This window comes from Asparagus officinalis, chromosome 5 (genome assembly GCF_001876935.1).
Source record: "Asparagus officinalis chromosome 5, Aspof.V1, whole genome shotgun sequence".
NCBI classification, from domain to species: Eukaryota; Viridiplantae; Streptophyta; class Magnoliopsida; order Asparagales; family Asparagaceae; genus Asparagus; species Asparagus officinalis.
In genome coordinates, this window is record NC_033798.1 from 123,140,581 (window position 1) to 123,166,630 (window position 26,050).

The following is a 26,050-nucleotide window of genomic DNA, read 5'->3' on the forward strand; positions in this document are numbered from 1 at the left end:
ACCTGCCGAGTCAACTGCTTGCTTGAACTCGACCCAAGTTACCTTTTTGCCCTTCTGATCTGCTATAAAAAAAGCCTCGCTACATGAGGTAACTTCTTCTAGGAGAGGCAACTCTGAAACTCTGAATTACTTCATCACTTATCTCATACTGCCCACTCAAGTTCATATACTAACTCCGGCCTCTCACGAGTTCTTCGTGTGCAGGAAAAAATAGTGAGCCTCATAACTAGTCATTTGAAGGAGCTTGAGGACCCAAACACCACCATCAACCACCCGCAAACCCCCTGTTTGATAACGCATCAACACATATGAAAAAAAAAGATATTCTATCTGTTTAGAAAGTGAAAAGCTCATTAAAGGCGAAAGATATACAAATTTATTGTGATTAGTGGCAAGCTCAACTCCCTTTCTGCTACATTTTGCAGAAAACTAAGAAATTTAGAAAATTGTAATAAGAGCTTGAATTTCTCATTAGTTCAATTCTTGTTCATCCGCCGTGACTGCATTGTTTGAAAAAAAAAAAAGAAATTCATGGCACTTATAGGGGGATGCATGCTAAAGTCCAAGAGATGAGGTGGATACTATCGAATGCTCATGCTGTCAAAAAATATTTTTTGAGAAAACTTGCTATCAAAAATATATACATGCATGTCACATACTATGCGGAGACAATATAAAAAATTATAAACTAAATTGAGTACTTAAGTTTCATAGATAGATAACATAATGGTAATATACATTGTATCTAACTTGTTACTTCACATGCTGTATTTCTTTTGGTACTTGTCTCCATGTTCTATGTTTAAAATCAAATGTAACTGCAACAAAATAGAGGTAGTATAATAAAGCCAAAAAACTAATATTCTCTTTTATAGATAACTCTCAAAATAGACTTTGTCTTTTTTGTTTAATCTCACATGAATTTATGACCCTTTACTATATCCAACAACATCTCTCAGAAATCACAGTGGCATTGAAATTCTTGACAAAAATGTTTTCTTTCAAGACACTCAACAAACTTCTCTGTTCACTACAAAGGTGTGAGCTCTCTATGTAAACAACGAAGTTGAAATGGAGAACATCCTCCATTTAGGCTCCCACACTCTATTCGCCACGAAGTAGTTATAAACAGAAAAGACATCCAAGTGATGGCTAACTACCTAACCTTCATGCTTGCTTGGCTTTTATTCTTTGCCTTAACATTTTTTGTCGCAATTTGGTCGTCAACTCCTACTCTAGCACAAACACAGTCTACTTCAGCTGGCATTTGCAAGTCCAGAGTGGAAATATATGGATACAAGTGCGAAGAACACACTGTAATCAATCTTTCCTCTTATTACCCTTTTCATTCACTTTTTTCAAGCTTGAAGATCGGTTTTTGTTCGAATTTATGTACAGGTAACAACAAAAGATGGGTACATTCTCAGTTTACAAAGGATTCCCAATGGCCACCATTCTGTCACAATGAAAGGAAAGAAGAAGAAGAAAATACCAGTTTTGCTTCAGCATGGGATTTTTATGGTATTGCTTGAAAATTTTCATGGTCAAAGCTAGAAATGTGCTATGAATTTTTTTTTGTTATTTTATTTATTTATTTATTTATTTATTTATTTTGGGCAGGATGGGATCACTTTTCTTCTAAATTCGCCTGAAAATTCATTAGGTTACATATTGGCAGATGGAGGTTATGATGTATGGATCGCTAACAGTCGAGGCACTAAGTTTAGCCGCAGACACACTGTTCTCTCTGTTAATCAGTCGGTCTGATATTTGTTCTATTGATGTTTTATATGAATTTCCAGATATTTTTTTTTCTTATTTTATGTTTGGATTTTCTAATTTTTATGCAGGAATACTGGGACTGGTCATGGGACGAACTAGTTGCCTATGATCTGCCCGCTTTTTATTATTATGTGTACGAACATTCAGGCCAGCAGAAGATTCACTATGTTGGTCATTCTTTGGTAAGTTTCTAGTTTCAAAAACATAAAAGAATGTTCGTATCATAGTTTTAATGCAATATTCTCTTTTTATTTAGGGAACTTTATTGGCTCTTGCGTCATTCTCCGAGATGCCTTTAATAGGAATGACGAGATCTGCAGCGTTGATTTGCCCCATAGCTTATTTGAACGGAGTGAGATCGCCAATTGCAAGAATTGCTGCAGACTCCTTTCTTGCCGATGTAAATTGAATTAGTGTTTGATAATTTCCTGTTCTGAATTTTAAGCATATACATATGTATGTATTAGTTGTTAACTTACAGGTTCTTTTTTTTTTTTTTTTGCAGGCATATTACTGGTTAGGCCTCAATGAGTTTAATCCAACAAGGTAAGCAATATGATCCTCTATTTTCTTTATCACAACTGATTAATAATTAAGTAAGATATATATGTACAAGATGTCTTGCTCAAAAACTTGTGTTGCTAGTAGCTAATACTGGTCATTCTACCAAATCATGAAAGTTTCTTTTTTGCAGTGAACTTGTAAAGAGATTCCTCAAAATAATTTGCAAGCAATCTGGTAGCGATTGTTATGATCTGGTCACAGACTTCACAGGTGCTTCTCTCTTCATGTGGAATAATCCCTAAGTTTTTTTATTCCGAAAATAATACATTATCCAAAATCAAGCATATAATATTGCAGGTAATAACTGTTGCCTCAACAAGTCGTCCATTAATGTATTTTTAGAACATGAACCTCAGCCAACTTCAGCGAAGAATGTCATACACATGTGTCAAAGTAAGTTTCGCCGCTAGATTACATTAAATCCCTCCAATGTTTGTAGAAAATCCTTTTAATGAAGTTTAAAAAGTAACACTTGAACCTCTTCTTTTGATTTCCCCCCCATAAAATAAGGCCACAGGGTATCGTGTTTGATAGAAAATTCAGAATGACGGGTTGAAAAGCATTGGTTTTAAGACTTTTACAGAGATTTTCTGTCATTCTGGCGAATCTTTTGGGGGTTATGATGTTGAGTTAATTGCGGAGAGACCCTCCACACTTTCGCCAAATTGAACTTACTGCCTTTATAGTTCTTTCGGTGCGGATAGACCCCATGAGTAAATTATTTTTTACTCTTTTCAGGGGGTCTATCTGCAATAGCAGAACTCTGTAAGCGGATCTATTGAACTACGGGTGTGGTAAGTTCGACAAGGAGATAGCAGAGGGTGTCCATCCGCATTTAACGCTGTAGTTTATCCTCCTCTTCACATCCAACTGACACCTGAACCTGCAGTGCTTAGAACAGGAACTATAAGGAAGTTCGATTACGGCGATGCTAGTACGAACATTAAGCATTATGGGAATCCCCATCCTCCAGTGTATGATATGAAGGCGATCCCCAAAGATCTACCTCTCTTCTTGAGCTATGGTGGCAGAGATTGGCTCTCTGATGTCGAGGATGTGAAGCGTTTGTTGGCTGATCTAAAGCCACACAGGAAGATGAAGGCGAGGGTTAATTATCAAGCATGCTATGCTCATGGGGACTTTGTTATGGGCATCAACGCTAGGCAGCTCGTATATAATCCCCTCCTTTCCTTCTTAAAGCTCCATATATAATTGATTTCATTGTACTGACTTTGATTTTGGTATAGATACAGGGTACAATTTTCTTCCGCTTTTTGTTTTCTTTTATCTGAGAGAACAAGGGATCGTTCTCTCGATTAATCAGAACTCAAGTTACCGTAATTTAGAAACGCAAAACATATACTAAAACCACATGCATAATTCCTAACACGGGCGCGTAGGGCAGCAAGAACAGCTGATACATTATAAAGCGCAAAAAAGACGCTAGAAACCTCAAGAAAATAAACGGACGCAGGGTTGTGAATTACATGTAGATGTTTGGTTTCTGGCTGAAATAATTGTGCGCGATAATGTGACTGCGAAGAATGTGGCTGGTACTTAGGTCTGGCTTCTCAGAACGGAGAAAGAGCTCTTCGCAATGAACGGCTTGCAGAGGCGGATGCGGGGCTCCTTCCTTGATGCATTTCTTCTCCTTTCGGGTTAAACCCACCATCTTCTTGATCAGCTTAGCAACACGATTGCGAAGCTCCTGTTTGTTTCCTCCCATATCTCCTTAAATGAATTTTGAGAAGAAGCAAAGAGTGAGGGTAATTAATTAATCTGTAGAAGGTTTTTAAGTGAAAATGCATGGGTTTTTTTCTTTTTAATCTTTTTTTTTTCATTCATTCAGAGTTCACATGGAGAGCATGAGGGCTGTAGTTGTTTTCCATGCGGCAAAGAGCCCGGTACGTTTCTCAACCCTGCCTGTTTTTGGAAGCGTGACTGATGATGATGTTCACCGGCGGAGTTTGTTATTTCTGTTTTTGGCCTATTGGGATGAGTGCAATGGCAAGTCTCGGCACAACTGGGTGTGCACGTACACGTGCACAGACAATTTCACGTAAATAATGTGTCAATAAATAAATGAATTGAGCTATTGAGATAGAAACGCATGGGAAGCGATCTCTCTTAACACTTTCCTGTATGATGAAGCACGCTGTCAAGTTTTGGCTAATTCGAATGCTCATGTACCCGTGCACAATTAATTTCATGTACTGCTATATTAAAAAAAAAACATTGTGAGGGTAAACAAATGTGAAAGAATCATGAAAAATTCCTCTCTTCCTAGCTTTGCTTCCATTGAGATCTTTTATTTGTTTTTACGTGCAAAATGGGAGTAAATAAGATATACGAAATAATTGACATTTTGTCCTCTACCTCCCCCTCAAATTGTATTACCTTCAGTTTTCCCCAAAAATTATTATATAGACACGACACCCCGCAAATTGCAGCCGTTAATTTTAAACCTTAGAATATTAAAATATAATTAATCCTCTTAATACCTAATCCAAATGAAGGCATTTGCGCGTGCAGAATACTAGTATGAATAAATAAATGAATGATTTATGAGCTAGAAATGTTTATGGAGCAATCTTTTTGAGCTACATATATGAAGCACATCTTAAAGTATGTAAAAAAAAAACAACAAGAAAATACACATTTATTCCAAATATTTGAAGCTGCTATGTGAATCTTATTATTATTATTTTCCATTCAACTCTATTAAAGATCTTTTCCTTCATGGGATTAACTATTATCATATCACATCTATGTGCTACTAATCAAGTCTTTTTTAAGGTCTAACTCCGGCTCTTCATTAACTATAATTTTATCAATTTTCTTAAATGGTCCATTTACTATCATGATATTCTGCATTAAGCAATTAGCTCAAAGAGGATTGCTGTCAGCTAATTAAGGCATTAAATGCTCAATACAGTTTGAGCAAATAACTCTGCAAGTCTAAAACCTTGATTTGATTTAGTTTGAAATCCACATAAACTCCTGTCAAGAAATGAAAACATATTGAGTAATCTTTACATCCCGCATCCAGCGTTCCACATGAAAGATAGCACTACATACGTAACTAGCTAGCGTTTGACACCATACATATCAAAAAATAACTACAAACAACAGCTAGAACTAAAGAGAGACCACGAAAGGTTGGAAGGTATTTGATCAAACACAAAGAGAACGCAGAAAAACATAGATCACAGATGATCGATGAATTTTGTGTGCTCTCATAACGTTAAAGCTCCTTTCGAGTTCGAGTCCTTGCCAATCATACAAGAAGCTAAGCATCAACATCAGCCGGATACCGAGACTTATAAGTCGTTTCAAGTGTTTTTGACAAAGACCGGAAGAGCTTATATCGGATTGGATTTCAATAGTCTCGAGAAGAACTGCACCAGATCACAGCCCAGAAGTCTTCTAGGCATTTTGAAATTCCCTGAATAATTTCACCCTATTCAGCTTTACATAACCAAAAAATTTTGAGTTGCTCCCTCACAGGTTTCTATTGGCAAACAAACCATCCTCCAACTTGGCAGCCAAGCCGTACCTGCATTTAATTAGTAAAAATATATTAAGAGATGTAACCACCAACCTATCCCTGTTCGTATCACACTGATGCTTGTCTGCTTTTGGTACCATCGAAAAAGAGAGGAGTATTCTCATTCTTTTGGTCTGCAAGTGCTCCTGAAGAAACAATGGTCATCAACTATTATCGACAATGGTAAGATACGAGAGACATGCTCAACATAAAGATCATCAACACTTTTAGAGATAACCGTAACTGTAAAATTTTAATAAATCACAAGCATAGGATCTAGCAGGTTTAAAGCCGTAGGAGGTAACAGATTTAAATTTTCTTCTCTCAATCAGAAATGACATGCAATTTGCATAAACCTTATGAGTGGTAATGTTGCACGGTGGAGACTAAGGCAGATGCAAGTAGGATCCATGGAGGATGAGGTAAGCAATTCTGATATTGATCACAGGAGAACACCATTTCAGAAGTCAAAGCAACACCATGAACTCTAGAAAATTGGACGTGATCTTGCCATGAATAAGTTAAAAATCTGACAATAGGTGATCTGCGACTGAGACTCTAGAGAAATGACTGCAGATGCTCAAAGCAATAGAGATGCCTGCAGCGGCAGTAGAACTGGTGTCAGAATTCAAATGACACGAGTGAAGCAGAATGAATTTTGAAGAAATTAGTAATTTCTTCAGAGCCTTTCTACTTAAATATCCAAGTGACATGAGTCCTACATTCAGCACCACATAATCATGCCCACGGCAGAGTGATAGTCAGAGAAGTATTCAAAGTTTAAACAGTTGTTTACTTAATCTGGTAATTCCATCTATAAGAACAAACATCTCGCTTTTTACTGTTTGGAAAGAGAATACTCATAATTCCACCACTTGAAAGTGAGAGTTACCGTACCCACCAATCAGTGCCAGGATTTTGGATGTCAGAAACGGATCGTATGTCATGTTTTATAGAGTCTTTTTTTGCTTCTTTGGCTAATAACATATATTATTGTATGACTCTTTTATCAGTCAAACTGTTATGAGAATTTTGACAGAAACCGGACTTGCATGTGAATTGTATCCCTAGTGTGAAACCAACCCCAACACATGGATCCAAGTGTTTCTGCCCATATGCTCCCCATCTAAAATGCAGAAGTCTCCTTTATTTATCCAGAAACCTAACCCTAATCACGTTCTATTGTTGACACTTAAGCCCTCGCCTTTCTCATCGAAAAGCCAACCATCCATCTCCCTTCTTAAACACCTGGCAAACCCTGGCACAGCCATGCTTGCTGTTGAGAGCCCATATTCCTTCACCAAACCCGCATCAAGAACAAAATTCCTTACGAGAACCCGACCTTATGATGCAACCCAGACTATAGATGAGGAGCATTAATAGCTTAAAGAAGCTTATCTCATGATTTACGCAGTAACTGTACAAATCAACAATAATATCAAGTTACAAGCGAACAACGCAACACAACCACAGATGTAGAGACAAGGCTGGAACACAAACCAAATAATCATAGGGCCACCATCCAATCACAGATTCGGAGCCACTGATCAATTAACAATAAAAATCTACCAAATATGAACCTCAGATCAGCCATTCTTATCACATAGGGAACAAATATAGGTTTCACATGCCATCACTACTAAAGCAGAGACATGAGACCAAATCACCTTTGCAAGCGACCCTCCCTGATAAAGTCTACAGAGGATATTTACATGGACTTTATAAGACGGTCTTCCTCTCAACAATTGTAAGTCGGTAATCGCAATAGTGGTCAGATTGCTTATCTAAGTCCGCCACTTCTCAGCACTGTAATATCCCTATACTGCAACAAAGATAATCTAGCTCTTCTCTGACAACATACAAGATGTACAAGGTGCCAAAAACAATAGTTTCTGATCGTGATGTTTTTAACTGTACACAGTGTAGGAACTTTTGTAGCCAAGGTTTTGCTTGCAATCCACAAACAGATGGGCAAATCCTAGATTTTAAACTGCACCTTTGACCTTGAGACAGGTGGAAGGGTGTGCAGCTGTTGCTCCTGGGAACCATATTACAATCTCGTCAATTGATTCCCTTTGACCTTGAGACAGGTCCAGTTTTCAGGGGCAAAGAAGTTGATGGGCTCCAGTCCCTCGCATATTAGACCAAAGACACGATGATGTGCCTTGAGCCGAAGATTTAATATGATGAAAGTTTACGTCAACAGTCCACTTTGGAGAAAAGATTGCCGAGGCATTTACTGCAAAGGGGTTACGTTGAATAGGAGAATTGGTCTAAGGCTCCACAACCCAAAAGCCAATCAATACCCAGAAGCTTCTGAGATCGGGTATTTAAAGCTAAGCTTAAGTAAAAGCATATGGTTTCTTTATGGATGATTCGCTCTCTTCATAAACGGTTCATCTATTTCTTTTTCCTCATTTCCCCTTTGCCCCATGCTCTGCCTTTCTCCCCTTCCACTGCATTTTTTTCGTTCTTCGTCTTCTTTATACTGTAGATAGCTACCTTTATGTCTCTGTTTTCCCAAATATCTATGTTACCATAATGATCAAGGTACCCAGTCTGCCTTTTTTGGTAATCACTCTTTAATTGTTTTGATATAAGTAGTGATGACTTTTCTGTGTGAAAATTGAATACATTTAATATTTGGCAAAAATGGGCAGATCTTGAAGTTCCTCTGGTAATTCTGTATCTTGAATAGCTCAGAGATTTGTGGTGCTGGATTTGAGACTGGTTTGTGCCTTATAACTATTTAATTTGTGTTGTTCCCTTGTGGCTAAATTTATGGTTTCATTGTGTTGTTAAGCATTAGTAACTTGATGTTACTGTTCATCTGTATAGTTAATGTAAATCATGGGAGATGAGCCTTTCTGGAGGTAAGCTCCACTCATCCAAAGATGGGTCGCATCACCCTGCCCCTTCTTATACAAACCCTAACCTACCCTTCCTGATCCATAAACTCTAAAACCAACCATCCCTTTTCTCGATAAGCGAGAAACTACACATCTTTCTCTCTCAAATCTTCAGGCTAAACCTTGTCTTCATATCTAAACGCCTCAAATCATCTACAGGAATACAAATCAAACCCAAAACCGAACTTACAGACTCGTAGAGAGATTATCTTCATCAAGTGGCTCTAGAGATTTGAGGTGATCAACTCCTGGAAACTCTTGAATGCTAGGTTCTTGCCTTTCTAGGTATAAACTCAAAACCACCATCGATCCCTTCCATTCAAGGCTAATTCCTAAGTTTGCTTGATGACTGGGGAAATATGTGTTGTTCTAGTTCACTTCGAATTAAATCTCCTTGCTTGCTTCACGTTGATATTAGGGTTTTTCTCCATTGTTAGTATCTAACCTTCTAGGCACTTCTCAAAATTGAAAACCTTCTGTTGTCTCTTGGCTGATGAAGATAATCAAGTCTTAAAAGGCATAACCCAAGTCATCTTATCATCACGTAGCATATTAGACTGTTAAATGAAGCAGGCACGACCAAAAGTTCCTTATCATGAGAATTAATTGAAATGCCCTTCAGCAATGACAAGCCAGATTGGTTTTGTCAAATGCAATGGCTGCAAGATCTCTGATGACAGAAATCTTAAATTGTTTGTTGATCTTTTACATAAACATAGAACTTATTTTGGTACATTGTATAGTTTCTATTTTATGCAAAAGATAATAACAGATCATGACATATAGAAAATTAAAGAATTGAAACAGTATAAACAAACCTTAGAACCCCAGCATAAGCAATGCAAGCTGTGGTGATAACATTTCCAGAACTAACAATTGTTTTCTTTACTTCATGATCTACATTAAGTTCTTCACCTCGTCAATGCATAAACACAATTTAGCTGACAATGCATAAAACACAATTTAGCTAAGATAATGCATGTGTCTGTGTCCAGAAGCAGTTAACACAATATACAAAACACAAAATAGAAATGCAAGTATATCCAGCATCATGCAATTGCTTGGAAAGGACATGTAGATCTGGATAGGGTGTGTCCAAATGACAAGAATTAGTAGTACCTAGAAACCATGATATTGAAGTGATTCAACCTAGATAATAAAGCACCAAGATTCATGCAAAAATTTAAGAAACGGGAGAGGAAATAAAGCACGTGCACTAGCCTAGTCCTTTTGGGCCACGACATGTCACCACCTCAAAAGTGGAACTTACTCTCGATGGCTATACACTAAGATGTATGGCATATGACCCAGACTCCCAATGAACTCAAGGATCATCATTGCTACTATTTTTCTTAGAGGAACCATGGTGGAAACACTCCATAATTGCCCGGCAAGAACATTACCGCCATAAGCAACCTCCTGAAAAGTACTTGCTTCGGAGGTTACAACTACAAATTAAATTGTAGAAGTAAACCAAAACGTATTGTCCTTGTGAAGCTACTTGGGTTCCAGGCAAGGAGAATCCAGGTTCGAGACCTGGCTAAGTAAGGCCCTCATTCCAGGATAAAAAACATATTTAGTTACGAGGATTGCAAACATAATATATGAGACTTACTTTGTCAAATCATATGGGAGCCTTTTCACATAAATTGTGCTCCAGACATTAACATTTTGATTCGAAAGGCAATGGTGACGACAGGAAAGAGAAAAAAATTAGTTCGGAGAAATAAACCTACAATTTCTTAACTCTATTAGTATTCTCCTCAATTGTGAAGGGACACTGTTTCATATCCAAAAAGCCAATCCATGACATTTGCCCTTAGGGTACCAACATTGGTTATAGGTTACTATTATCATATATGATAGTATTAATACCATGATGATATTTCACTCATAGAAAACTTTTGGTTGCTAATATGCACACAGGTGAATGTCACTGTTTCAATGATGTTAACATTTTCAGTGTTTTAATCTCCTAATGCTGATAATGCAATCAGAATACTGCAATTGCCTTTAGAGTGTCACTGCTTCTACAATAAAACCTTGCACTGGAAATGCTTTATTTATCCTGCTTTATACTGAAGCCTCTTGCAATTATCACTAGCATGATGTTCCACGTTTTTTAGTCGAAAGAAGGAGACTGTGCCTCTTTTGAACACCAGCCTAATCACTCAGATATGTGGTGTCCCCCCGCATCACAAACCAATCCATTACTGAAGAAAATCTCTTGAAGCGTCCCCAACACAGATCGCAGAAATCTAACTCAAAACCTATTAGGAGAGTAATGACTTAGTCATCTCAACTACCATTGCTTTGAGTGCGATTTTTCAGCTTCAATAATATTGTTTTAGACTCAATATTTTATATCAAGAAGTTCTGTTGAGCCTAGACACATCAATTTGAAAAGGTCAGTCAAAAAGCAGAAGGGATCTGTTCCAAAGTTACGGAAAGGGGGATAACGGCCCTGAAAGTTTCAGGGATAAAAAAAGAAAATAAACAAGAGGTAGAAGCACATATTTCCAAATATATCTGGAACAAAGCACGACATATATCGTGCAGAATGGTGCCACGCCTTTTTTTTTAACCAGAGACTTGAGCATGTACTTGTCCAAGCACATCACGAGACTTATGTAACTGGTATGGAAACAAACAAGATAATGCAAAGGATATGTTATGTGCATTTTTGGTTGATTTACACAAAAAAACACATATATCATACTCATCAATTATTATTTACCAAGTAAAAAGGATAAAACCACGACACTCATAAGGAATGAGGTACTTGTTAGGTCTCATGTTATGAGCCTACATCTTCTAATCTTGTTTTGATGATTACAAACAATTCCTAATATTATTTGTCTAGTGTTTATATTTTCTTATTAGGTATTCTAGACAAACAATATGTTGGAGGTTGGATGGATTACGTCATAACGATCATATCAAATGGAGGTTGGCGGAAATTGTGGAGTGATGCCTATGCATACTAGTCAAGATCCAAATTCAAGCTTCTTCCATGTTTACCAAGACAAGCTACAATGAACATCTATCAAGCTTGGGTAAATTAAGTTTAGGGTTTATATAATGTGTGTTAATTCTATAAGCTCAAACACACACACACACACACACACATAAACATCTTTTGTTATGTCCATATAAATATTCCATAAGTTTTCAAAACTTGTTTTGAGTCAAAAAATCAAAAACCACATGTTTTATTAAACATGTATTTTAGTGTTTTTTAATATTTCTGAGATTTCACAAATGGTAAGAGCAAATTGAAAAATTCATTTTCCAACATGTTCATATTCATGTTTATAAACTTTTTTCAAAGTTTTACATTTTTTGCAATTTATTTACTATTTTTTAAGGCTCTTCAAAGTTGGTTTTTACTATTCAAAACCGGCTGATACCACGTTATCAGTAGACTGATGAATGTGTTCAGTCGATTAAAGAAAACACCTAGAATAGTCAAAAGTTTCTATTTTATTTTGGTCGACTGACCAGTCGACTGATGATCCATCAGTCGACTGATAAATGTCGTCAGTCGACTGATGAGCTGAAAAATACCTGTAACGGTCAGCTCATCAGTCGACTGATCAGTCGACTGATGGCCCAACGACTAGTTTTCACAGCTTTCTGTTTTTTATCTTTTTGCTGGATTTGTTTGGATTTTGTGCCTTGGTTTTTCTTCCTATATAAACCTCTATTGTTCTCATCAGAATTAAGTTTTGAAGAGGGTTTTAAAGAGGAGTTTAAAGTGTTTTAAAGTTTATTTAAGTTTCTAAGTTTGAGTTAACAAATAAGAGGCTTGCATTTTCAATTGAGGAATTCATCCTCAATCTTCTTTAACTTCTTTGTGTTTATAGAGAAGTTTTTCTAACTTTTTTCTCTAACAATTTTATTATTGATTTTCATATACTTATCATTACTAGTTTGCTAATTGAGTTAGATTTTATTTATACTCATTTTATCGCACACGCCCTATTTGAGCTTGTAGCATTTCATACATCATATATTGGGTTATGGGATTGTGATTTGTGAGATTGAGCTTACATTGAGTTCTCACCTATTGTAGAGAACATTTTATTATAATTAAGCCTAATTATGAGTTACACATTGTATTATACTTGGACACCGAGAGAAGTGTGTGGTGAGAGAAGGGGTCGGTTCCAAGAGGAGTGGGGTCGGTAGTAAAGCTTAGTGAGAGGTGGTAATTCCGAACACTTGAGGAATGTGACACGGGCTAGACCAACACTTAAAGGGTGTGAAGTGTAATTACAAGTGTGTAAGTTGTAAAGTTTTCGGTGAACTAGAAAACCGTATTGTGAGGTGTAAACGTTATTCGGATGAGTATAGAAAACCCGATTGTGATAGTGAAGATCTCCTCGAGCTGAGGAGCGAAGACGTAGGTCGTGGGGACCGAACTCCGTGATCATATCTTGTTTTTACGTTTATCTTTTGCGTACTATCACTTGTGTTTATTTACTCTTGTTCATATATCCTTGCATATATCAAATTGAATATCAAAATTATTAGGATATATTTGTTAATTAATTTTAATCGGCATTAATATCTAATAAGATTAGCAATAACCCTATCATCCCTCCCCCTCTAGGGTACTTTCAATTGGTATCAGAGCTTGGTGCTTTTTGATTTGAGGTTTAACCACCTTGAGTTAAAGATCCTTTGTTCTTTTTATTGTTGCTAATCTTTTTTGATATTATTTAAATTCGCTTGCTCATATATGATGGATATGTTCGGTGTAGGCTATGACATAAATGTTGCTCCTAGATATAGTAACTTTCCTTATGATCAATGGTGTTGTAGATTCAAAATTTTTGTTGAATCTAAAAATATAGATTTATGGGAAGTTATTGACAATGCTTATATTGTGTCCGCTTCGGAGAAATCCAAGTGGAGCAAACATGACAAGAAAATGTTCACAATGAACAAGTTAGTGTTAGACGGAGAAATCCAAGTGGAGCAAACATGACAAGAAAATGTTCACAATGAACAAGTTAGTGTTAGAATTTATGCATAATGCTTTTTTGGAGCAAACATGACAAGAAAATGTTCACAATGAACAAGTTAGTGTTAGAATTTATGCATAATGCTTTTTGTCCATGTATTTCTAACGAACTTGTTCATTTTGATAATGTTTATACAATTTAGAAATTATTTGAAGCACATCAAGTAAACTTGGAGGCGATCCGACGATCTTTGGTGGTTCCCTCTTTAAGTTCACAAGGAGCCTCATCATGCACACGATCACTAGACGATAATCCTAGTGAGGTATGCGAGTCCGATAACAAAAATAATCTTACTATTGATGAACTCGCATATGACTATGAATTATTGATGCATGACTATAAAAAATTGCAACGTAGCTACATTAACTTAAAAAACAAGCATGTCGAAATAAAATCCTCTCATGAAACACTAGCTATTAAGTTTGATCTTATTACAAATGAAAATATAAATCTTAAAGAATGCAATGAAAAATTAAAATTAGAAAATGTTAGTTTGTTTCATGCTAAATGTGATGTTATGTTAGAAGTTGAGAACATAAAAAAAGAGCTTAATTCTTTCAAAATTGATCATACATGTTCTACTTCTAATAACAATGCTTGTGTGGATAATAATGAGTTGAATCATGTTAAAAGTAGAATATCTTCTTTAGATTCAACACTAAAAACTTGCATTGTTAATAATAAAAAGCTTATGGATATATGTGCAAAGTCCTGTGAAAATTCTTCTAAGAAAATTACACACTATGCACATATGTATAACAAAATTTACAAGTGTTCAATTTACGATCGTAAAGGCCATATTGCTAAATTTTGTTATAATACACAAAAACCTAACAAGCCAAATCATGTTTGTGTATCCCATCAAACTTCTTCTTCTCATACACATGTACATGCACATATTGCACATCATAAACATGCTCATGTGTACAAATATTATTTTTGTGGTCGTTATGATCATTTGGTCAAGTATTGTTTTGATTTAAAAAAAAAATCACCTTTGCCAAATGTTTCTAAAGAACCATATGTGTTTAAGTGTAATATTTGTGGTAGATTTGAATATCTTGCAAATTTTTGTTATGATTTGCAAAAATCTTCTAAGTTGCAAAATGTTCCAAATAGACCATTGTTTAAAAATGTTTCGCATTTGCAAAAAGCTTAAAATAATTTACTTTTATTTGCAAATGTTCCACGTGCACATCCACATGGTCAACATAAACAAATGCATCTTCTTCATTGCACTTATTACAATCGAATGAGTCATTTACATAATTATTGCTATGACCGAATCCGTGCACAAAATGTGTCCAAAAGGGATCATAACCCTAGGGCTTTAAGCTTTAATGATAGGGATCATGTCCCTAGCCTCTTCGGTACCAAGATTAATTGAGTATCAAAACATGTTTAATCTTTAAGAATGAATTATTTAGCTTTTTAATTTTTTCATGTTCTTAAAGATGTTTTCTATTTAAGTTTTATAAACAAAATTGAAAACAATTTTATACTTGGTATTTGATTTGAAAAGTTATCATTCATATTTTTTATGATTCTCTTTTATAGATTTTCATGTTTTCATCCTTTATGAATTGATACAAATTTTTATCAAGATGATTTTCTATACTAACATAATTTTTGTTAGTATACTTTGTTTTTAATTTTTTTAGTTTGAACAAAGTGTTAGTGTTTATGGGATCATTATAAAACACTCTTATGATGATATTTATGTGTTTGATCTTTCGGATCATCTATTTGTGGTTTATAATGTACTCTTTATATGGTTTGATCAAGTTTTACAAAGAAGATTTCCTCTATTGATCAAACACTTTTAGATATATATACTTTGTTTTCATGTATTAAGACATCACTCTCATAATAATGTATTTATATATGTTCTCAATCAATCATAATTTATGGTGTGATAACTTATAAATTTTCTTTTGAATTTATTAACAAATCATTTGATTCTTGATTTTTTAATTTTTAAAACTTTGATTTTCATTTTTGGGATTTTTTTGTTTTTTAGGATATTCTATATCCATGCTTACTCATATTTATTTGCCATGCTCATCATTGCATATTTTCTATATGGCTTTTTAATAGAGGAGCCTTCCTCATATTTTTGTTTATACTCATCTATGTTTTATAATAGGGGGAGCTTTCGCTCTCTTATTCTTTTGTTTTTCCCATTTTGATGTTGTCAAAGGGGGAGAAACAAGTGGATTGTGAGTATATTTTAAGAGTATTATGTTTTATTGTATATCTTATATACTCTTTGTGTAGATTGTTTGTCATCATAAAAAAGGGAGATATTATTAGGTCTCATGTTATGAGCCTAAATCTTCTAATCTTGTTTTGATGATTACAAACAATTCCTAATATTATTTGTCTAGTGTTTATGTTTTCTTATTGGGTATTCTAGACAAATAATATGTTGGAGGTTAGATGGATTACGCCATAATGATCATATCAAATGGAGGTTGGCGGAAATTGTGGAGTGAAGCCTATGCATACTAGTCAAGATCCAAATTCAAGCTTCTTCCATATTTACCAAGACAATCTACAATGAAGATCTATCAAGCTTGGATAAATTAAGTTTAGGGTGTATATAATGTGTGTTAATTCTATAAGCTCAAAAACACACAGACATATATATTTGTGATTTTCGTAAATATAGGTGTTTTTATGAAAAATATGTTTTGGACTATATACACATCATTATATATATATATATATATATATATATTTGTGATTTTCTCAAAACATAGGTACTTTTATGCAAATTCTATGTTAATATGTTTTGGACTATATATACATCATAAACATCTTTTGTTATGTCCATATAAATATTCCATAAGTTTTCAAAACTTGTTTTGAGTCAAAAAAACAAAAATCACATGTTTTATTAAACATGTATTTTAGTGTTTTTTAATATTTCTGATATTTCACAAATGGTAAGAGCAAATTGAAAAATTCCTTTTCCAACATGTTCATATTCATGTTTATAAACTTTTTCCAGAGTTTTACATTTTTTTACAATTTATTTACTATTTTTTAAGGCTCTTCAAAGTTGGTTTTTACTATTCAAAACAGGCTGATACCACGTTATCAGTAGACTGATGAATGTGTTCAGTCCAAGGTTTTAAATATCGGATGTTGGGTTCATGTCGCTCGGCCAAAATTCATGTCGGATAACGGAAATCGGGGATATATCGGGGGACATGAAAAAAATATCGGATTGCCATATCGAATAGGTTGATATAATATCATAAATGGAATCTTCACATACTTGATAATTATATTGTCTAAACATATGAAAAAGTACATATGAGAAGGTCTTCATTTTCACAAGCAACCACCAAGTTTTTGCTTTTGCATTGAAAACCAAATAGACACTAGAACAGCTTAACTGCATATGTTTAGACAATTCTTATTAAAGTATAATAATTATCCAGAATATAAAAATTACTAATACAATTCTTTATACACAACTTTATTTATTAATGTAAAGATTTATTAATTGTTCAATTTAAGAATTTATGTTATTATAAAAGTCACTTCATAATTTTACACTCAAAGAAAAAGATTACAAAAAAAAATATTCACATACAAAGCGCGTGCATTATACTAGTAGGAACAAAAAGAAAATTCTACTGAAATTGAAAATTAAACTCGTAATTGCTATTCTAAACTACTTAACTGCATCGACTAACAATTGCAGGATTTTTATTATATATCTGTCATTTCTCCAAATAAGAAACTAGTAAAAATCGAAGTATATGTGCACCTAATACAAATAAATTCATGTGTTCTTATAGCCTTCCATTATAAAGAAAACACATGCAATAACAAGTAATTAAAACCTACAACAAGCACCCATATGGGTAGTGGATGGGAAACAATGTGAAACTTTACATAAATAGAAGGTGAAAGATATTGCAAATCATATGATTTCAACATGTCAATGTGAAACCGATATTTCTGAATTTTGGCCGATATTTGATGGCCGAAATGTCGCCCGATATATCCGCTATTTTCCGACATGTCCCCGACATGACCTCAAAAACGCCATACGCATTAAATTCAACAATTTCGTGGCGGCTAGGCTCCGAATCCGCAATATCGGCCGCCATGTCGGACATGGCGGCCGATATTTAAAACACTGGTTCAGTCAACTAAAGAAAACACCTGGAATAGTTAAAAGTTTTTGTTTCATTTTGATCGACTGATGATCCATCAGTCGACTGATAAATGTCGTCAGTCGATTGATGAGCTAAAAAATATCTGTAACGGTCAGCTCATCAGTTGAATGATCAGTCGACTGATGGCCCAACGGCTAGTTTTTTTAACCTTCTATTTTTATTTTTATTTTGTTGGATTTGTTTAGGTTTTGTGCCTTGGTTTTTCTTCCTATATAAACCTCTATTGTTCTCATCAGAATTAAGTTTTGAAGAGGGTTTTAAAGAGGAGTTTAAAATGTTTTAAAGTTTGTTTAAGTTTCTAAGTTTGAGTTTACAAAGAGGAGGCTTGTATTTTCAATTGAGGAATTCATCCTCAATCTTCTTCAACCTCTTTGTGTTTATAGAGAAGTTTTTCTAACTCTTTTCTCTAGTAATTTTATTATTGATTTTTATATTCTTATTATTGCTAGTTTGCTAATTGAGTTAGATTTTATTTATGCTCATTTTATCACGTACATCCTATTTGAGCTTGTAGCATTTTATATATTATATATTGGGTTGTGGGATTGTGATTTGTGAGATTGACCTTACATTGAGTTCTCACTTATTGTAGAGAATATTTTATTGTAATTGAGCCTAATTGTGAGTTGCACATTGTATTACACTTGGACACCGAGAGAAGTGTGTGATGAGAGACGGGGTCTGTTCCAAGAGTAGGGTCGGTAGTAAAGCCTAGTGAGATGTGGTAATTCCGAACACTTAAGGAATATGACACGGGCTAGGCCAATACTTAGAAGGTGTGAAGTGTAATTGCAAGTGTGTAAGTTGTAAAGTTTTCGGTGAACTAGAAAATCATATTGTGAGGTGTAAACGTTATTCGGGTGAGCGTAAAAAATCCGATTGTGATAGTGTAGATCTCCTCGAAGTGAGAATCGAAGACGTAGGTCGTGGGGACCGAACTCCGTGATCATATCTTGTGTTTGTGTTTATCTTTTGCGCACATCACTTGTGTTTATTTACTCATATTCATATATCCTTGCATATATTAAATTGAATATCAAGATTGTTAGGATATATTTGTTAATTAATTTTAATCGACATTAATATCTAATAAGATTAGCAATGACTCTATTCACCCCCCTCTAGGATACTTTCAGTACTTAGGCCCAAACGCTTCCAGCCGATGTGGCCTCTAAAAAAACATGAGAAAATGAGTTTGTGATATCATTAACTCAAATAAACAACTAAGAATGCATAAACTAATTTAAAAACATGAGAAAGAGAGCTTGCAATATCATTAAAATAAGCGACTAAGCATGCATTAATTTTCAAAAGGAACAACTAATGCAACAAGTATACAAATAATATCTTAATATCTCCTCAATCATGTTAAGGTCCCTACCTAAGTTGTATAGAACAGGTACAGGCACCAGTATGGGTGCGTGTGTCGATACGGTTAAAGAATATGTGTGTGTGTGCGCGCGCGCGCGTGTGTATATATAGAGAGAGGTGACCTAGTATCCACTTAAGTGGATAAGAGGCATCGTCCACCCAACTTTTAGCCATAGGATCTAGTACATTGATTGAGATCTTAATGAGACAAATACTAATTGAGGAAGGATAGTATTGGAAAAAGAAAATAAATAAATCAACAAAGATAGTCAAGAGATTAATTGCCTATATTGCCTCTCTTCATCTTCTACCTTCCACACTGCAAAGAAAAAAATTTGCAGCCGAGTTCTTCTTAGATCTCTCTCTAAGTATACCCTTTTACTTTTTTATATATTTAGCAAGACAAAATTGTTTAATAATTCTAAAAGTCCTGCATTTGCCGAAGAAGGCCTGATTGCTAAGAAAAAAACCCATTCATTTGAGTGGTTTCTTGTCCAACTTGATAGTTTGATGAGTAAAAGGTTTGGATGAACTGGATTTTCTTTTATTGGTTTATTTATTGATTTTCTTTTAATTTATTTCTTTCCACACGGGGAAGGCAAATTTTCTCCCTGAGTTAAGAGGTGCAATTGATAAAATTATCTCATTGTGCTTGTACTTATACCTACTGTTTAGCAAAGGGCATATATATTTAGAGTTGCATGTAAAAAATAAATCAATTAAGAATTAATCTAATACCATTAATGGAAGGATTCTTACCTAATTAATGAATTTAAAACTCTATGGCGACCTCGACCTCTCTACTTGTGAATAGGATGCAGTCGACAACGCTCACGTGGTGGAGATAAGCCTGAAGTTTCTGTTTTCCTTATGCGGGCAATCCTAAAGTGATCTTCTCTCTATCCTTCTTCTTTCTTAATTTTTTCATTTTTTTCAATACTATCATTCCTCAATTAATTACAGTCACGTCATCTCATTAGAATCTCAATCAATCGACTAGATGCTATGGCTAAAAAGTTGAGTGGACAATACCTCCTATCCACTTAAGTGAATGGTAGCTCACCTCCCTCTCTCTCTCTCTCATATAATTAAAATTAAAAGTATCATCACATCTTTAGGTCTGTTTTATTATGTTGATTATTATAACTTAGAAAGTACTCATTTAGTCGTTTTTGAACTAGACACCCAGACGACCCTTAAAATTGTAGTTTTGAACTTAATCATGGGCAGAAAGGAACCTAATCTATGTATAATGAATTTCTAGAAATAGATGTGAAGTGTAGGGTATAAATCCAAGAAGTGTATGACAAGTGTTTTAAATTAAAACACATATCATATAATTGAGTACATGTCTGAAAAAATGTATGTATATATCCAAAGAGTGTCCATAAAGTTTGGGTATGGGTACATGTTAGGTACGTGTCCAGTATAGGTACGGTTGCATGGTAGAAGTATCCGGGTAACAATCCCTAACCATTACACCAAAACTCTGAAGTTTTGAGGATTGTGTGTTATAGTTCTATATACTAACATATCCCCCAGGTTGAGCGCCCCTTTTTTATGAGCCAAAACCTAAACTCACGCCACGGTAATAATTTTTGTTAAATCCACATTATATACATGGCCGATGGGATTTAAACCCGGGTTGCTCAGATACCATGTTAAAGTCTCTAATCATTACACCTAAACTCCAAAGTTGTGGTGAGGATAAAGAGCTATAGTTTTATATTCTAACAATCCCTTACTAATTTTTAAATAGTTTCATCACAGTATTGTTTTCACAGTAATTTATCTACTGGCTTCAACTAATTTCTCTAGTACTCCATTTAATATCTCATCAACTCTTATCCATATTTTTTTATTTTTGGCCCATCCCACATCCATAGGACCAGAGCATTCTATATACTATGTCCGTAAAGAGGAGCTGAACAATAGGCAGGTTTCTGTGTGTGAAATTATCTTGAGAGTGAACTCTTTTTATTTTTAAAAATAATCAATAAGGCTAATGAAATGTATGCCTAAGACTCTAAAACTGTAGAGGACTAGAACGTACTTTCTTAAGTCCGCCTTTTTCTTTCACAAAAAGATGTGTCTGAAAACATGAAACTTTGAAGCTATTGCTAGATTTACAGAAGTATACTTTAAAAAGGTGGAGTATAATTGTGGCGATTGTTAGTCTAATCAGTGCTTTCAAGAAGATGTTTTTACATCAAGCTCTCTGCCCAACTGACTAATGCCTTCAGAAGAGTTTAAATGTGAATTGTTGAAGCAAACTGACTACTGAAGCCAGAGAATGGGTTAGACATAAATTGTTGACTACAAAGTTTTAAATAAAGTAGTGTAGTACTGTTAATCAGAAGAGAACAAAAAGCAATAGATAACAAGCTCAAGATCCAACACTTACAGATCCTCATCAATTGATCCAAGCTTTCCCAACATTTGCTTGACGCATTTGACGTCGAGAGTAACCTGATCATCGTATTGCAATTACGAAATAATCGATGTGAATAGCTCACCCCCTCATAAAGGAAATGTCGATATCTAAGAAATATGTGGTTAAGATAAAATAGGAAATAGAAAAGTACAATGCAGGCTATGATGCTGAACATTCCCATAACTAACGATTTCGGATCTTCTTATTTCTTTATGTTCTACATTGTAGTTGTCTTCATCTAGTCGTTGCACAAGCATAGAACTTTTTTTGGTACACAGGCTATTTCCATAATATGCAAAAGATAGAAATAGGTCATAATTACATATCGAAAATTTAAAAAATTGAAATAGTTAGAAGCAAACCGAAGAGCCAAATAGGTCCCACCAGTAGCAATGTAGGCTCTTGATGCTGACATTTCTAGAATTAGGAATCTTTCTTATTCTTCATGTTCTGCATTGTAGTTCTTCATGGCTCACTACATACAATTTATCTGAGATCATCTAAGTTCTATGCTCAGAAGCATTTAAAACAAGACATGTAAAATAAAATGGAAGTACAAATATAGATCCAGTATCATGCAAGTACTAGAGAAGGATGTGCAGATCAGGATATTAGAAGGATGTTGTAGGCTGTCTAAAAATCACAACAGATAGCTGATCCTCATCAAACACCGATGACGGAAGTTACAATCTGACGACTTCCATAAGGCTACAAGTTGATGACTTTCACGTAGATCGCTGAAGGTTACAATCTGACGACCTTCACGACAACTGATGAAAGCTCTAGGTTACAATCTGACGACCTTCACGACAACTGATGAAAGCTCTAATTCAACAGCCTTCACAATCAACATCAGGAGTTACAATCTGATGACTCTCATATTTTTAAGGAGCCAAGACGAAGGTTACAAGCAAAGAAGAGATCTTCGGCTAGTTTTTGAGGGGAATTATTGGAGCTTTGGAGACCAGCAACAGGATCTTCTTCATCCTTGGCTTACTAACCGATTTCGGTTAAAACAACTCGGTTAAATCAACTCTTTCACAGAGTTTTTCTAAACTCGCTCTGAGTTATTAACTCGTTAAGAGTTATTTTCAAACTTGCCACGCAAGTCCTCCACAAATCAAGACGTTCGGATCGTCAACGAGAAGCAAACTCGACGCGAGCATTCGAGGGAGGCATCTCATCGCCACCGTGAAGAACCCAGAATTAAACAAAGGGGAGAATCAAATTTATTCTCCTCTCTTTTGTAATCGGAATCCAAATTGTAATCGATTTTGAGAGAATACAAATCAATTTTTCTTTCAATGTCTTTTTACTGCAAATTTCCAACAAATAAAAGATGGCGACTCCGCTGGGGACTAGCTTCTCTGATGAAAAAGTGGTGGCGCAATCCGACGTCAAGCTCGCTGGAACAACGGTCGAAACTCTCGTGGTAGAGTTTGATCAAGCCAAGTTTAAGAAGGCCCTCTCCTCCGGATCCCTTAGCCCCAAGGCTATGCGCAAGATCCACAAAGTTTCCGAGGAGACTAAAGCTCCAGTTGTGGCCAACTCATCTAAAGACTATCTCCCATGGGGGTTGCACTGTTCATACAGTCCCCTCTCTAAAGGAGAAGACTCGACTTCGGCACAACTCCAAAAAAGCCGATCCTCCAATCAACGCGAACTCCGCGTTTGCGAGCCTCAACATGAGCTCTGCATAAGTCAAGCTAAACGCAACCCTCAGGTGTGCGTTTCCCAGATAGAACGCAGCCTTCAGAGGCGCGTTACAACATCAAAACGCAGACCTCAAAACTGCGTTGATCTGGCTGAATGCAACTCTCAAGAGTGCGTCCCAGAACCAAAACACGGCCTTCAGAGGCGCGTTCCAACATCAAAACGCAGACCTCAAAACTGCGTTGATCTGGCTGAACGCAACTCTCAGGAGTGCGTCCCAGAACCAAAACGCAACTCTCAGGAGTGCGTTCCAACATTTAAACGCAGACATCAAACTTGTGTTGATCTGGCTGAACGCAACTCTCATGAGTGCGTCCCAGAACCAAAACGCAACTCTCAGGAGTGCGTTTCACAAACTGAACGCAACTCTCAGGAGTGCATTTCAGAATCCGAATGCATATCGCAGGACTGCGTTTCACTAGCAAAACATACACTTTGGTCTACACGACCCTCGTGTTCCTTCTTTGGAACGCGATGTGATTTGTCGTGTTCAAAATGATCAACATGGATTTAAAATTCATGTTTGCCAAGAACCAGTCCTATCCTTTAACGGACAAGGGGTTCCATCTCTACCCTCACACTCTGTGAGAGGTTCATCCCAAGTCTCTGACTCGCGGGAATGGCTGTCGATGTTCAACCGACCGACAAACGTCGTTTTGCTCAATAATCGACGACATTCTCACAGGAAGAAGACTTTAGAGGATGAATACCTTGGAGTCACTTCTAACATGGTTGACAGAGGAAAATCATCAACCCCTAGTTCTGACGAGTCAGAGACAGATCGTTCTCCAAGCGTCAGAGAAATCGCTAACGAGTTTGAAGGAATCTACCAACGCACTCGGACTCGAACAGGAGTCATTCCCCCTGTCAACTATCGGAGTTTAGCCAGAGGAACCAATTCTGATGATGAACACTCAGCCATTGCAGAGTCCCAGTCATCAAGCTCTTTTGTTGAACATGAGAGCTTCGCTACTTGATGAACAGGAGGCCATGCTCAAATCTCAGCAGGAGGCCATCAATGAACTCATGGCCATGTTGACTCAAATCGTCGCAGACAAGGTCAAATCTCAGGAGACAGATTCGCCGCTTAGGCAAAAATCTTCCCGGAGAGGAAAAGCGTCTTCATCCCGACCTCACACAAGCAAAGGGAAGGGAAAAGTGGTTGATGATGCGGCTTCTGACTAAGAAGCCCACGACCTGGAATCTTCCTCTGATGAAGGAAGAGAGACTGAGAACGAGCAGAATCTTCAGTCTGCCAAAATGGAAGAATTGGAAACCCGTCTCAACGCCATTGCCAACAGAAGCGAGCTCCAAGACGAGGGAGTTGTCAGGCCCTATCCTGCCGAATGGGATGCAGCCCCTTATCCTTCAAAATTCGAAGTCCCAATGCTACAAACTTTTGACGGCACGGGATCACCGAACCAACATATTTATCATTTCAAATCACAGACTGAAAATGTAATATCAAACGATGTCATACTGGCTCGATTGTTCGTTGACACCCTTAAGGGAGTTGCCTTTGAATGGTTCAGAAAACTGCCTGCGGGATGTATCCAAAAGTGGACAGATCTAGAGAAACTCTTCCTATCAAGATTCTTTGAAGAGGATACAGAAGTCTTCATTCATACCCTTCTCGCCACTAAGCAGAAGAAGAGGGAGTCCGTCAAAGCCTTCGTCAAAAGGTTCCGAACCATGGCTCTCCGGTGTTCGTCAGGTATGACACAGTCTACTTTAGTAGAGACCTGTCGACACAACTTGCAAACCGACCTCCTAGCCCGAATAGGAGTTGCAGAATGTCGTTCTTGGAGATAACTAATCTCTCAATGCGAGCAGGCTCAAAAAATCATTGCCAAGATCAAAGCTGAAGAACAAAGTAGGCAGGATCAGCCCGAGCAATCAGACCAAGCTCAATCTTCTCCTGAGCAACCGGACCAGGCTCACTCTTCCCAGTCAGAAGGGAAAGATACTACGGCCACTGAAGTCAATCCTCTTCAGTAGGATGGCGGGGCCAACAACTATCACGTTAACAGTTAACTCTGATAGTCAAACTCGTTAGATAATGGCTCACTAGGCGATGTGCTATGTCTACTCTTTTTTCCCCATGCACTTATTCAAGACTGTGGGTTGGTTTATTTGTAGTCCATTGGATTATGAATAATAAATTTTCTGAGTGGTCATGTTCAATAAAATACCTCTGTCAACCACAAAATCTACCACAAAACTATCATGTTAACAGTTACCTCTGATAGTCCATCAACTTGCCAATCTTCTCTAATAGGATGGAATGTCTACAAAACTATCACGTTAATGATCACATCTGATAGTCTGTTTTCTCCAGATTCTCTTGCCAATCCTCTTCAAGTAGGATGGCGGGTCCATAAAAAACTATCACATTAACAGTTACCTCTGATAGTCCCTCAACTTGCCAATTCTCTTCAATAGGATGGTAGGACCACAAAACTATCACGTTAATAGTTACCTCTGATAGTCCATCAACTTGCCAA

At 36.2% G+C, this 26,050-nt stretch overlaps 1 protein-coding gene and 1 long non-coding RNA gene across 12 annotated transcripts in view; one reads left to right on the forward strand and one right to left on the reverse strand.

The window, feature by feature from the left end:
- Positions 1,080 to 4,581, forward strand: LOC109841083 (triacylglycerol lipase 2-like). 4 transcript variants are annotated; one of them, XM_020409945.1, is made up of 10 exons: positions 1,080 to 1,316; positions 1,399 to 1,521; positions 1,621 to 1,761; positions 1,851 to 1,964; positions 2,039 to 2,182; positions 2,288 to 2,328; positions 2,477 to 2,556; positions 2,629 to 2,739; positions 3,236 to 4,112; positions 4,196 to 4,581. In XM_020409945.1, the coding sequence occupies exons 1-9, from the start codon at positions 1,149 to 1,151 to the stop codon at positions 3,556 to 3,558; spliced, it is 1,245 nt and encodes a 414-aa protein (XP_020265534.1). In that variant the 5' UTR covers positions 1,080 to 1,148; the 3' UTR covers positions 3,559 to 4,112; positions 4,196 to 4,581. The 4 variants fall into 4 exon arrangements, with proteins under 4 accessions (XP_020265534.1, XP_020265535.1, XP_020265537.1 ...); XM_020409946.1 differs by having other exon boundaries at positions 3,236 to 4,106; XM_020409948.1 differs by having other exon boundaries at positions 2,644 to 2,739.
- Positions 5,354 to 26,050, reverse strand: part of LOC109841084 — a 30,758-nt gene continuing 10,061 nt past the window's right edge. For 3 of the 8 annotated variants that reach the window (XR_002247151.1, XR_002247146.1, XR_002247145.1), the window contains 4 exons: positions 22,007 to 22,323; positions 21,804 to 21,940; positions 9,621 to 9,711; positions 5,354 to 6,039 (listed from right to left, as the gene is read on the reverse strand). This is a non-coding gene — a long non-coding RNA (uncharacterized LOC109841084). The remainder of the gene's footprint in view (positions 6,040 to 9,620; positions 9,712 to 21,803; positions 21,941 to 22,006; positions 22,324 to 26,050) is intronic. The other 5 variants (XR_002247148.1, XR_002247147.1, XR_002247149.1 and 2 more) reach the window with 4 other exon arrangements.